The 15,386-nt window shown below is 44.4% G+C and overlaps 1 protein-coding gene across 1 annotated transcript in view; it reads right to left on the reverse strand.

Annotated features, from left to right (window-relative positions):
* LOC126260170 (discoidin domain-containing receptor 2-like) overlaps positions 1–15,386 on the reverse strand; it is a 132,892-nt gene that overhangs the window by 73,391 nt on the left and 44,115 nt on the right. The window contains exon 3 of the mRNA XM_049957434.1: positions 3,289–3,520. Within this exon, the coding sequence (XP_049813391.1) occupies positions 3,289–3,520 (232 nt within the window). The remainder of the gene's footprint in view (positions 1–3,288; positions 3,521–15,386) is intronic.

The following is a 15,386-nucleotide window of genomic DNA, read 5'->3' on the forward strand; positions in this document are numbered from 1 at the left end:
TTTCCCCTGAGCGGCAGGTCGGCTGTTGAAGTGTGGATGCGTGGATACACAACAGTTAGCCTATACTAACAGGTTTAGTCCACTTATTTGTGCAGTTACAACCGTGTAGAAAACATCAAGTCTTAAAGTTTGTGATGTGTTCGTGGGAAGACAGGTCTACACAGAGAAAAACAACAAATCACTGATGTGTGTACATATTAAGGTATCGCATATAAAAATCTCTGTACTTAAGACTGTTACACCCTATATATTTCATACTTTGTGGCAGAATGGGGGCGATCTGCATTGTGATATATTCTGAAAAAAAAAAAAACTCCAAAAGGCCAAGATCGGTAGTGAAGCAATTATTTCGATATTAGGTTCCTGTGGGACTATTTACCTTCATAGGATCTTATTCTCTACAAATTCACATAACCTCCATATGTGTTGTGTCACATCACGAATATGTACGTGAAGATCATCAAGATGTAAATAAACAAAATCTACAAACATGTGGATAGTGCGCCAAGTGGAAGTGTCCATGCTCCATACAAAAGAGGAATACATACTGCAATCAGCTGTTGTGTGGACAAGAGCGCTTGTATTCAGTACACTATGTTTGTACATATTGTTTATTTTAAATTTGACCTGCTTATACCTAGTGATTTTCATGATCTTCACACACATATCCGTGATGTAGCTTGATGCATAGGTACACATAGAGGAGATTATGTGAATTTGTGAAGCATAAGATCCGAAGATGGTAACACAACGTGCGACATGGTTGCGAATCGAACAGTGACCCAAATACGGAATAAATTTCCTTTACTTCACGTCTATTGTCACAAATGACCGTCTCACTGTTTCATAAAAATACGTCTGAAGATGGGCATTATAGACCGAACCGGTAGACTGATTACAAGAAAATTTGTGACCGTAGACGTGAAGTAAAGAAAATTTATTCGAAGATGGGAAAGTAGTCTTACCGAACCCGGTTGTCGAAATAAATGCATTACTAGCGATTTTGGGTCTTTGAAGTTTTCCTTCTGTTATGGATTCTTTGAAAATTCGAAAATATGTACAATATTGTCAATGATCTACTATGCCCTGCGCTTTATAAATACTGCACAGTTACTCGCGTAGAATCCTAAACAAAGTTATTACTTCCAATTTAAAACAGCCAACGGTTAATTTAAGATTTGGTGGTGTGGTGGAAGCACGTGGCCGTAGCATCGGGCGAAACAGTTTCAGTTTATCAGTTAACGATTATTCATTAACTGACGGTTTAAAAAAACTGGCCGCTGTGATTTATGTCTGCCTTATTTTCCTCTAACCGTTTCGTATACCGTGGCATTCAACGGTATATTAAGTCATCCATAACCAATATTCTGATGGCAAAATCCCCCACAAGTTGCAACGCAGTCTTTATGTCAGACATTTGTCAATTACATGACACAGCCTGAGGACGGATTTAAACGTCATTGCTTACCTGAAGTATCCGTTTGAGAACAGTTGAGGATTCGGCCACCATTCTGTTATGGGGGACATACCAACACAGTTGCTTTCATATTGTCATTACAGACCAAGGTGTGAAGGCGTGGGCGACTTTGTCCTCCATCATTAATTGAACAGAGCATGTGATGGTTTTTGACAATAGTGACGTAATTGCCAATTACTATAACTCAGTTCTGTTGAGTTTTCTAGTATTATTCTTGTTTTGGGATCACCGGGCATCTGACTAGTTTGGTACATACTATGATGGCTTCCTGTCCCATGCCAACCGTTTTATCTCAGAATAACACCTACACCTGTCTTCATTTTGTTACTTAAAAATGGAGACTGGAGCGACGAATTAAAATTTGTACAAATGGTCGTATTTGAACCCGGGTCTCCAGGTCACTAGGCAGATGCGCTAACCACTACACCATCCTGTCACATTGGCTCTGTACAGCTGCACTAACTACAATAGCGTGCCACATTCCTCAATCAAAATTCGCATTCACGCCTAAGCTCTCTTGGTGTTCCCCCTACACTGGAAAAGCATTGCAGAGGCTCTGAAACTGTATTCTAATAGCACCTCAGCATGGAATGAAATGGGAGAGACTGCCTGAAACACAAGTCAGAGTTTAGGGGGAGTACCAAGTGGGCTGAGGCGTGTATAGGAATTTGGACTGAGGAGGGAGGCATTCTAGAGGAGCCCACGCTGTTATACGAAGCCAATGTACCAGCGTGGCGTAGTGATCAGCGCACCTGCTTAGTGAACTGAAGACCTGGGTTCGCATCCCGAACTGAGTACAAATTTTCATTAATTGTTTCAGTCTGCATACATACATAATAGATGTCCGAGACTTGAAAAGGTCTCTCGAACAATATTCTTTCGTTTAATTATGTGTTTGATGTATAGCAACGTCGATCTTCCCATACAGTTCTTACTTTTCAGAGCTCCCTCTAGTACCGTAGAGGTTATTCCCTAATATCACTTGAACTATCATTCTGCCTCTCCTTCTTGTCTTCCTCTTGTCACCAATTCTGTTTAGAACCTCCTCATTTGTTATCCTATCAGTTCAGTTAATTCTCAACATCCTTGTGTAGCACTACATATCAAACGCTTCGATTCTCTCTTTTCTCCTCATCTTCCCCCACAGTCAGTATTCCACTTCCCTAAAATACTTTAGGTTACAATATCTCCGGATGTATTTAACATTTTACAATGCAACAAACGGCACTGATTACGTATTTGTTTATATGTTCAGATGTGCTAACAAAACTAACGGGGTTCTATTTAAAAAAACGTAGGTTTGTGTTAAAAACATACTTCCGTGCATTTTTTTATGGTTTGTATTAACCAATTACACTAGCCCCTCTGCTCACGTTCGGTCTGTGGAATCGATTCTGAGCCATCTTAGCCTAAGCCCTACTCGAACTTGGCCAAGTTTACCAATTCACTCTTAGTAAAGTGCTCAGTATGTTTTTTTCATTTCATTCAGCATGTCCGGTAATTCTTTTTCGCTTCCACTGACGGTAGTAAGGTTTTGACCGAATCGTAGTGGCGACATTCTCTCCCCCTGAATTTTAATCCCACAACTGAACTAGTTTTAATTTTCGTCATTACTTCTTCGAGGTATAGATTGAATAGTAGAAGAGGAAAACAGCATGCTTAACGGTATGGGAGAAAAGCTACATCGTCGTCTTAATCCATTTTTAACACGAGGATTTTAATTCTGTGATATTAGTAAAAAACCACCTCGAAATGGCCCTAATCTTTCAGTTTGCTTCTGCTAGGGCCCTGCTACACACCAGCATACTGACCTCTTTACCGCTGTGGTCGCGGTAGCGGATCCACTTGCCGAGTCGGGGCCTCCAATACTCGAGCATGTACGCCTCGGCGAACTCCTGGCCCTCGCCGTTGCCGAAGCGGCCCTGCGTCTCGGTGGCGGTGACCAGGTGCACCTGCCGCAGGTCCACCTCCAGCCACTCCTTGGGCTCCATCGTCGCCTGCTGCTTGGGGCACCACGCGCCTCCGTGACGCTCCGTGCGGACCCTGCAGCATAACGGGTTTGGAAATCCCTTCTTCAGTGTACGAATGTGTCGTTCCACGGCGGTATACCGGGTGACCCTCCTAAAAGTCGTCAGGTGCACTTTCTCTGGTGTTGGGGCAAGTACTCGCAATTTTTGTCTTCTAATATCAAGCTGGTGTCAGCCGAAACAAATGATGTCCGTCACATCTTTCATGTGTTAGCCAGTGTCGACGGAAAGTGTCGGTTCATTTCACGTTAGAAAGACAATTATTTGTTTAAAGCGTAATTTTACGTGTCAATTTGATAGAGTGGTACCAAATTAGTCTGGTGCGATATTCGTTTTGTCGATCTCTATTAACAAGGACATAAAAATTGAATCATAACTGTACGGTCCAGTGACGTTAAAGTAACCACTTGTGAAAAGCAGCCGACCGCGGTGGCCGAGCGGTTCTAGGCGCTTCAGTCCGAAACCGCGTGACTGCTACGGTCGCAGGTTCGAATCCTGCCTCGGGCATGGATGTGCGTGATGTCCTTACGTTAGTTAGGTTTAAGTAGTTCTGAGTTCTAGGGAAATGATGACCTGAGATGTTAAGTCAAATAGTACTCAGAGCCATTTGAACCATTTTGTAAAAGGCACGAATAGCCACCTTTCTCAGCACGGATGTGCTGGAAGAGAGTCAGTGAGGTTCTAGAAGGTACGAATGAGAACGTGGAGCCACGTCGACTCCAATGCCGCGGGTGTCTGCATAGGTTTCTAGGTTGGGGATCCATGGTGCGAAAAGCCCGAACGAAGTGGTCCCATAGGTTCTCGACTGTGGCCTAAATATGTCGAGTTTGATGGACAGAGCAGTACGGTAAAACAGATGCTGATGCCTTCCGACCAACACAAATACTCTACGAGGTGTGCGGCACGTTGCATTATACTGCTGGTAGACGCCATCATGCCGAGAAATGACACGGTGTATGTAGGTGTGGACACGGTCCGCAAGGACAGATGCATACTTGTGTTGATCCATTTTGCCTTGCAGAATGACGCAACATCCAGTGAATGCCACGAAATCATTGTTTGAATTCCTAAGGGACCAAGCTACAGAGGTCACCGCTCCCTAGGCTTACACACTACTTAAACTAACTTAAGCTAAGGACAACACACACACACATGCCCGAGGCAAGACTCGAATCTCCGGCGGGAAGGGCCGCGCAATCCGTGACATAGCGCCTCAAACCGCGCGACCACTCCGCGCGGCACGAAGTCATTCATAAAACCCCACCTCTGGCGTGGACAGCCATCGTTGCAGGGCCATCCATGCCGACGGCCATCTATCCAATGGAGCATAAAACGTAATTCATCTGAAAAGGCCACAGGTCTTCACTCAGTGATGCCCTAGCCCCTGCTGACTGCTACCCGCCATGCAGCGGTGCTACTCACTTACTGCTGGAACATTGGTTTTTGTTCTTATTTTGAGATCGCTCTTAATACGTAAGACTGAAATGAATATCGCACTAGATTAATACGAGACTAGTGTTCCACTTCAAAAATCTTTTTGTTTGACGGGAAAAGAGAACCGGTGCTTTTCGTCGACACTGCATGTCACGTGATTAATAGTATTTGCACAGGATGAATGCAGCTGGACGCTGCAGAAATAAAATTGCAAGTATCTGACGAAACACCAGAGAAAATGGAGCTGACGACTCTTAAGACGAACACTCGGTGTACTGGTAAAGTCTTCTCGAGTTTCCAGCTGCGTCAAGTGGTTAAAAACCAAAGAACCTTCGCCACAGCGATCCACAGACAGCCTAGTGACATTGATCGAAGAGAACTCGGCCCAAAGCTCGTGGGTGTTTAACCAATTGACGCATTTGGAAACTCGAGGAAATTATATTCTCAATATTATCAAGAGGAAAAGCCTCATTTGTTCATTCGTTCATTCGTTTCTCTTCTCTTTAGTCCTGCCCATCAAAGCTCAGAGTATACTTGTTATACATCGCATAGATATAATTCCTGAAGTTCGTTTATGCTTTTATTCCTGACTTATTTGAATTCTCCATCTGTCAGTTATATGAGAGTTGAATACGCTTAAGTTTCCCACGCTAGGCGCAGAGCTTGGTAGGCTCTATCTTATTTTTCAAGCTACATCATGATTTCTTCCTTCATTTGCTGAAAGATAGAAGAAAGACTAAACTTCATCAGGTCTAGGCGGTTGGAGGTTGAACTCAAGCTCTAACTGGTAACGAAACTGGGCGAGGTCTTCTGAAACGCACCATTGCTCATGTTGGGCATTACAAGAAGGGATATTTTAAACCTGCTCATTTCCTAACACATATTCAGTGGCTAATCGCTATCAACCCTCACCCAGTTTAGTATGTGCAGTTATTTTCATCTTTCAAAAACTGCCAATTCTTCTCATTATTTTTAGTAATATTGAATTATTATTAACTAGTACTTTATCGCACAGTCGCATTTCTTCACCGTATTACTCATGTTATTTTCTACACCCGATCTAGCCTATAGCTAGTGCTATGTGACGCTTGCTTACGGAGCGGTGCTGGTTGGTGCAAGCGGTCGTTACCGTAATCACGTCGTTTGCGGCATTTCGCCATTGTGCCCACCTCGATACAATGGCACGACCACCCTTTCAGTGTCCAACGGTATTACCGAGAAACAGGAAGCTTCTGAAATCTTGCGACAAGGAGACTACCGAACACCTAGTATGTCTGCTTGCCAATATGTCCATACTTGTCATCTAACCAGCAGTCGTATCGAATTGCCGATCACTGTGGAGCAAGAAGCTGCAGTGTGAACAGGCAGGCATTGCAGTGATACGATTCTCCTCTGGAGTCTGGAGCAGCCGTCACCACCATCTTGCAGGATCACCCGTCTTATGGTCTAGCTGCAGGTCAGACGGGCCGAAGGTCAAACTGAGACCCCACTACGCACTGGCACGCTGGACGTCCACCGCCAGCAGGTGTCAACAGCTAGATGTCGGCTTTCGCTCCCTACACGTCGTCGCTGTTGAGGCAGGCCAGCAGCTTACTTTACTACTGACACAACATTGCCCGAGCAGCTGACGTTGCTCCACCGCTTGGAACGCCTACCACGTAAGGTCGTCCTACACCTAGGCCTTACTGAGTAAAGCAGCCGCGGACAACTACACGACAATGCATTGCCGCCGTCGCATAAATGTTGACAGGTGTCTTCACCTGACACTATTTCTAGACCTAAGTCCTGTCTGCAGCACCGTGAAAACTTTGACTGAAATGCTCCACATGTTACAAACCAACAATGCTTCCAGTCGTACCACGATTGATTCAAATCTCTAATTCGCAGACACACACACACACACACACACACACAAGAGCGCGCGCGCCCGTGCATTCGTAAGTGCTACTCTCTCTTCGAATATCCAAAGAACAACTTCCAACAGAGCCAAATTTATTTTATATTGTTGTTGTGATCATCTTGAGATTGCTTTATGCGGGTGTCGATGCTGCTCGAGATGTCTTCATAACTGTATAATTACTGCAACCAACATCCACTTGAGCATTTTTACTGTAGTGCCCCCAAACAATTCTCACCCCCCCCCCCCTTCCCAATCTTTCCACACAATAACAATTTACTATTCTTTCATGCATAAGGATGTATCCTTTCAGCCTCTCATTTCCTGTATACAAGTTGTGTGATAAACATCTTTTTGCACGAATTCCATTCAGTAACTTTTCATTACTCATTTATTATCAATAGTTCGATGTAATGCCAAAATTCTAGACATTCTACTCTCTGCTTGTCTGTATCTTTCTTTCTTCCACGTTCGATTTCATTATAAGGCTATCCCACTGATAAACAATTACAGAAAATACAAAATTTTGATAAACAGAGCCCTCAGAGACAACATTAAAACTAAATATTATAGCATAACGTACCGGAAAATACGTAAGCTGTGGTCATACATGACAGCGTCAGATAGTCGGAATTAAAATGAAATTTTTTCCAAAGAAGGTGTCCCTTGTGACACCGAAACCTAGGTTACAAATTAATTGTGTTCGCGACTGAGGGCTGCGTTTTTCAAAATTTTGTATTATACAACAGTCGCTGATTGACAGCCATGCTAAAAACCTTAATTACAGAAAAGATTTTCTAACATTTAAACTGGTATTAAATATTTGTTAACAAACTTCCCTTCTTTTAGAAAAGTTTCACTTTGTTCTTTTATATTACGTAGTAGGTTCTCTGAACTTCTTAAAAGATGGGTTCGTTGCACCATTCATAAACGCCATGATACCCTGTGGCTTGCACAGCCGACGGACAGGGATGGTCTGTAATGATGTGACTCTGGTGACGGTCTTATTATTTCTTCAAGCTAACCCAGCAGTTACTCAGGGACTTCATTACTGGTAGAAATTAATTAATCGTTCAGAATATGACTGTACAAACTGCAGCAAGTACTATTCACTGCAGAATACAGCGGAAGGACGTCACATGCGAGGCTGCCTCTCGTCAGGGAAATTGATAGAGCGATAGTAATTAATTTGGCTCTGATCACTATGCGACTTAACATCTGAGGTCATCAGTCCCCTAGAACTTAGAACTACTTAAACCTAACTAACCTAAGGACATCACACACGTCCATGTCCGAGGCAGGATTCGAACCTGCGCCCGTAGCAGTCGCGCGGTTCCGGACTGAAACGCCTAGAACCGCTCGGTCACGGCGGCCGGCTAAGGATTAATTTCCACAAATCTTTGACTAGCTTACTTAATTTAGAAACTTGCATTTCTATAACACTGGCAACTATTCTCTCGATTACTGTGGGCCATTTGTTTGGTCCTTCTCTTCTTTTTGTACGTCTTACAAAACTTATTTATGTCTCCCTATGATGTACAATGACGAGCCAAGACATTATGACCACCTGTTAATAGCTTGTTTGTCCGTCTTTGGAACGAAATACACCTGATTCTGCGTATCAGAGACCCCTAAGTTTGTTGGTAGGTTAGATGTCTACGCAGAGGTCATGTGACTGTCGTAAATAACGGGCCGCTGATTTGTGAGGTGATGACGTCCGATAGCGACCCAGATGGGTTCCTTAGGATTTACACCGGGAACGTTCGGTCGCCAAGACGTAAGGGTTAGTTCACCATGAAGCTCCTCAAACTACTGTAAGACGGTTGTGGTTCCGAGACTCCTACTATTATACTGCTGAAAGATGACACCGCCGTCGGGGAAGGCATCAAGCATGCAGGTCGTTCACAGTTGTCAGCGTGTTTTCGATTACTACCGCAGGTCCCATGCGACCGGGGGAGAGTGTTTCCCATACCTTAACGCTGATCCACCTGCCTGCGTCCGTGGCATGCTGCACGTTTCGAGCCGTTCACCACGACGATAGCGTTTGTGTAGACGACCATCGACCTATTGCAGCAAACATGTGTTTGACCCGAAGAGCCGACGCGTTTCCGTTGATCGACGGTCGAGTACCGATTGTATCGTCCCCAGTGATACAGTAATTCATGATGTCGTTGGGTCAGCATGTGCACATGTGTTGCTGGTGAGCTCCATGTTCAACAACGTACGATGAACGGTGTGCTCCAAAACACTTGTGCGTGCAGCAGCATTCTCATCTTCCGGCACAGATGTCACAGATCTCCATCTGTCCTACTATACAGAGCAGACAAGCCTCCGAGCCTTAATGTTCTGTGAAGAGTCGTGGCCGTCAAACCATTTAGCAACTGATGGTGGTTTTACTGTCCTCCTTACTCTTTCTGCAGATGCTCACGACAGTAGCACGTGAACATTCGACCAGACTAGCCGTTTTTCTGCTTAATAATAATCTGCCCTGTCTCATATCTCAATGGATTTACCCATTTGCGGCCAATATCTCCGCTAGCGTGATTCCCCTTCCGTTTCTGCTCCGCTTATATCCTTTTGTTACCGCATTACGTGCCCACAATGCCAGCAGGCGCCATCCAACGTCGCGGTGGGAAGTAGTCGTAATGTTTCGGCTGATAAGTGTATATTGTGATGATTTGAATACCTTCATCACTGGTTCCAGCAGTACAGTAAGTCATAACTATGGACTTCATTACTGGTAGAAATTAATTAATCTTTCAGAATATGACTGTACAAACTGCAGCAAGTACTATTCACTGCAGAATACGGCGGCAGGACGTCACATGCGAGGCTGCCTCTCGTCAGGGAAATTCCCGCCGACGACAAAATTCTTGCTCTCGTTTCCTCACCTGTATTCTCCGGTTGGTGAGCGACGGAAACTTGCTACAGTGCTCCAGTCGCCCGGTGTTTAATTTGCAACTTCCTCTGATGCCGACCACAACTTTGTGCAAAAGTTCAGCACACCGAGGCAGCCTCTCTGCTACCACAGTCAAGATGCTGCAATTTTGCAGAAGACAAGGAAGCTTCTCTGTCCGAGATCAAGGGGAGAGGAAAACAGGTCCCTCCTCGAACGCGCCGCGCCGCGCCGCGCAGCGCAGGGTCCTTGAGGAGACGCGCAGCTTCTGAGGGTGACGTCAAGTGTAGGAAAGTTTCCGTATTCTGTTCCCGCCACGACTAACGCAGCCGGGACTTCTGACGGCACCGAGTTTGTGAAAGGCAGCAGGAGCCACCATCGTGACTGGAGCCTCATTGTGTCGTGTTGTGTTCGTGTTGTTATGGATTCATTTAGAAGCGAAACAATGGAACACGAAGAAACTGTCATGTCGCCTACCTCTCTCAGGAAATTCTTCTGATGTCTTCGAGATTGCTGCATTTATCCCAGGTACAAAGTACCGTTATTACCTTCACTATGATTTTTTTCGGAGTAAAGGACTTTAAGATACTGTTATTATAACTGATGTCGGAATTAATAGTAATACAATGGAAAAAAAGAAGTTTAAGCCATTTCGATTCCTACTACAGGAAGATGAGGGCTGAAATGGGTTATGCCGGCCACGGTGGTCTCGCGGTTCTAGGCGCGCAGTCCGGAACCGTGCGACTGCTACGGTCGCAGGTTCGAATCCTGCCTCGGGCATGGATGTCTGTGATGTCCTTAGGTTAGTTAGGTTTAAGTAGTTCTAAGTTCTAGGGGACTGATAACCACAGCAGTTGAGTCCCATAGTGCTCAGAGCCATTTGAACCATTTGAAATGGGTTATCAGAATAACCTTGCGGTTATAAGTAACGTTCAGCTGCTCGCAGAGGTACAGTGTGGTCCATAATTATCATATGGCAACGAAAAATGGTTCAAATGGCTCTGAGCAGTATGAGACTTAACATCTGAGGTCATCAGTCCCCAAGAAATGAGAACTACTTTAACCCAACTGACATAAGGACATCACACACGCCCATGCCCGAGGCAGGATTCGAACCTGCGACCGTAGCAGTCACGCGGTTCCGGACTGAAGCGCCTAGAACCTCTGGGTGACAGCGGCTGGCTGTGGCAACGACCAACGCTAATAGGTTAATGCGGAATAGATGTACGCTACAAAAAAACTGTTCAAATTTTGGCTACCAGGTGCAAACCCACGCCATCGTTCGACAAGCCATAACGTCAATGAACAGTATTTGCCATCAATGAGGAAGACCGTGCGCTGTTAGTGAAACTGTTTTGTGTGAACAGCGGCAGTTACTCTGCTGCATTGAGAGAGTGCGGCCGACTGAAAGGTCTGAGGAAGAGCTAAATGCCGTTAAACGTTTTAGAGAAAATGATAACTAAATTCGAATACACGGGTGAGCTCGGTAGGCACCTGGAAGAGGAAGGTGTCCTATCCTGCTGGATGTTATTGACTAGGTTGCTGCTGCTGTAACTGATTATTCTGCCTGTGTCTCCGATAAAGCCAGAGCTCGTGTAGTGCCAGAGGAATTGTCTGTCCCATAGGCAACAGTACAGAAACTCTATTTTACACAGGGACCCATACAAGAGAAACAGCTGAAACCTCACGATCTGCAGCAGTGCTTTGAATTTGCTCCTCGGTTGCCGGTACAGGTCGAAGTACATCACACGCGGCGGGACACTATTCTGTGGACTGACGAGGCACATTTTGCACTAGAGGCAGCAGTGAATGCACCGAACTGCCGAATTTGGGGCACTGTTAAATCGCGTTTTGTTCACGAAGAGCCATCGCATTTGATGTGTGTAAGTGTATGGTGTGGTTTGACAAGCGCCTTAATTTTCGGTCCGATCTTCTTTGAGGAGAATACACCTACACGAGCCGTCAGGTGCACCGTGACGTCTGCGCGTTATCGAGACCTCCTTGTACAGCTTGCGATTTCTCCTTCAGAAGAGGGCAGCTTTGTAGAAACGGCATTTTTCATGTAAGACGGGGCAAAACCTAATGTCGCTCGCCTAGTAAAAAATCTGCTTCATACGGCCTTCCACGAACGTGTTAGCTCAAGAGGGTTATCAGATGCATGGCCTACAAGATCACCTGATCTGAACCAATGTTAATTTTGGCTCTGGGTATATCTAAAAGAACACGTCTACCATGGAGGCATTCAGTTTCTACCTGACCTGAAGGCCAATACACGGATATACGTGGACCAGACTCTACAGGAACTGCTGCTAGCAACTGTCGATCACATCGTTTTAAGGATGCAGCATCTCGTCGACGTCTCTGGTGCTCAAATTGAATTAATTGTACGAGGGCGGTTCAGAAAGTAACCTCCGATTGGTCACAGTGCGGGTTGTGGGGGGAGTAGCGACGCCATCTGTGCGTTCACGCACTCAACAGGTCAGTCGGCATCAACCGTGGTCGAGTGAACGTCGTACCTGCGCTAGTTTAGTTTTTGTGGCAGTTTGAAATGTGTGCTGCAATAGAAAACCCCGCCAAATGTGAAGTGCGTGCTGTCATAAGGTTTTTTACAGCCAAAGGATATTCTGCAGCAGCTATTCATCGTGAGCTTTGTGCCGTGTACGGACCAAGAGTTATAAGTGAAGGAGTTGTCCGTGAATGGGTACGTTTATTTAAAAGTGGACGAGAAAACGTTCATGATGAAGAGAGGAGTGGTAGACCATCATTGGTGACTGACGAACTCGTTCAGACAGTTGATGCAAAAGTTCGTGAAAATCGACGTTTCTCAATGACGGAGTTGTCTACTGGTTTTCCACAGATTTCTAAAACTCTCTTGTACGAGATAGTGACAGCAAGATTGGGTTACCGTAAGTTCTGTGCACGATGGGTGCCCAAAATTCTTACCGACCACCACAAAACTCAAAGAATGGCCTCTGCATTAGACTTTCTGTCACGTTATGAGGACGAAGGAGAACCATTGTTAAACAGAATCGTGACCGGTGACGAAACCTGGATTAAGTACGTGAACCCTGAGACAAAAGAACAATCAAAGATGTGGGCACATTCAAATTCGCCTACCAAACCAAGAAAAGCCTCGCAAGATTTTTCTGCCAGAAAACTGATGGCAACGGTGTTTTGGGATGCCAAAGGGGTGTTGTTGGTTGAATTCATGGAACGTGGTACGACCATTAATCAAGACGTGTACTGTGAAACAATAAAAAAGTTACGACGGGCTATACAGAACAAACGCCGTGGTATGCTGACTTCCGGTATCGTTTTTTTGCACGATAACGCCCGTCCTCACTCTGCTCGCCGAACAACGGCCCTTCTTGAGTCCTTCAAGTGGGACGTTATCAACCATCCACCTTACAGCCCAGACCTGGCGCCAAGTGATTATCACCTCTTGATGCATTTGAAGAAATGGCTCGGGTCACAGCGGTTTGATGACGACGAAGAGCTCAAAGATGCGGTCACAGGCTGGCTCCAGGCACAAGCGGGTGATTTTTATGCAGAAGGAATTTCAAAGCTTGTGAAGAGATACGATAAGTGCCTCAATCGCTATGGAGACTATGTAGAAAAATAGTGCAAAGATGTAGTTGTAAGATGTATATATTAAAATATTTTTATTTAACTTGGTGTATTTTTTTAAATCAACCGGAGGTTACTTTCTGAACGGCCCTCGTATAATTGGGGGTTAGTTATAAAATTAGCATTATGTCTTTCTCACTTGTTTGACCTTTTCTGTCCACGTCCAGCTTCTAGATATTATCCACGGAAATACTTCTAAACGTCCGTCTTGCATTCTCAACGCCAGATATGTACCAGATGTTTTCCAGCCAAAATCGGTTCTGCATTAACGCGTTAGTATATATACCAAGTTTAGCTGTCATATGATAATGACAACCCACACTGAACATCAGTGAGTAGCTGCACTTAATTATAATCACCCAGTATATATGGAGTTTCAGCAAACATTAAAGGAGAAACTCAATGGTGTGTAGAGCATCTGACCAGGTATTTAATTCATATTACACATTCTGACTATGCCACTTGTAATGGTACTTAAATTACGTAACCATTATGGCAGCTCACCTCTCGATACCAGCGATATTATACTGTGTTTCTGTTAACTACTTAACATATTTCTGAGACAACATTCAGATTTGATTTCATTTGTGATACATCGATATGTTTATGTTGCAATGATATTATTCTTATGTGCATTCTTTCTTTTGTCACTGTGATCTTTGACGTACTTGTAACTCTGATTTTTGGGCGCGTAAGCGATTATTAGTTAGTAATTAGAGACTGCGTCGATCACAAAAAATTATGGAACGTACTGAAAAACATGGGTGTACCAGATCACCTCATTCATCTGATACGGAGTTTATACCTTGACCAAGAAGCCACGGTGAGAACTACGTATGGAACAACGAAATGGATAAAGACTCAGGAAGGGGTCCGGCAAGGCTGCATACTGTCACCATACTTATTCAATCTGTATGCAGAACATGTCGTGAGGAATGCGAGGCTAGATGAAGGAGAAACAGGAATGAAAATAGCTGGAATAAATGTAAACAACCTCAGGTACGCGGATGATACTATCCTGTTGGCAGAAAGTGAAGAAGAATTGAGAACACTCTTACTGAAGGTGAAAGACGAAAGTGAAAAGGCTGGTCTTATGCTGAATGTGAAGAAAACGAAAATTATGGCAACTACACCTACCAATTCGTGGGATATAGCAGGAGAAACCATGGAGGTAGTGACCACATTCAGTTATCTCGGTTCCCAGATCTCTGCTGACGGTGACTGCAGCCATGAAATCCGGAGACGCCTGTTGCTCGGTAGACAGGCGATGTCAAACCTTGACAAGGTTATAAGGTCCAGAGATATAACACTAGCAACAAAGATCCGTATTGTGAGGGCTATGGTCTTTCCAGTTGTGATGTATGGATGTGAGACCTGGACCATTAGAAAGGCTGAACGGCGAAGAATTGACTCCTTCGAATTGTGGTGTTGGAGGAAACTTCTTAGAGTTCCATGGACTGCAAAGAGAACCAACAGATCAATATTGGAGCAAATTAAACCACATTTCTCCCTGGAAGGTCTAATCTTAAAACAAAAGCTGACCTACTTTGGACACACAATGCGAAGGCATGCCTCGCTGGAAAAAACATTAATGCTGGGGAAGATTGAAGGAACTAGAAGAAGAGGACGTCAGAGGATGAGATGGATCGATGGCATCACAGAAGCAATGTGTTCCAACCTGGAAGGTCTACGGGAGAAAGTGCAAGACAGGAAAAAGTGGCGTGATTTGGTTCATGAGGTCACGAAGAGTCGGAACCGACTAAACGAATAGAGGGAGAGAATTAGAGAGTCTGACCTTGAGAAGCTCAAGTCTTGGACGTCATGTTGGAAAGACGTATATTGTAGTCAGCTTATAAAATGTGAACTTTAACAGTGAGAAAGATTTTTCAAGTATGTTTTGTATTGTGAAGTGATGTTTTGTGTGTTACGTGATTTTACAGCAAAAGCAATGAAAAGGAAGTGTAACTTAAATTCGGAGGCTGATTATATCTTCTTACATCACCATTGTGCTAACTTTCAAAGGTTTAG

The sequence above is a fragment of the Schistocerca nitens genome, chromosome 5, assembly GCF_023898315.1.
Source record: "Schistocerca nitens isolate TAMUIC-IGC-003100 chromosome 5, iqSchNite1.1, whole genome shotgun sequence".
NCBI lineage: Eukaryota > Metazoa > Arthropoda > Insecta > Orthoptera > Acrididae > Schistocerca > Schistocerca nitens.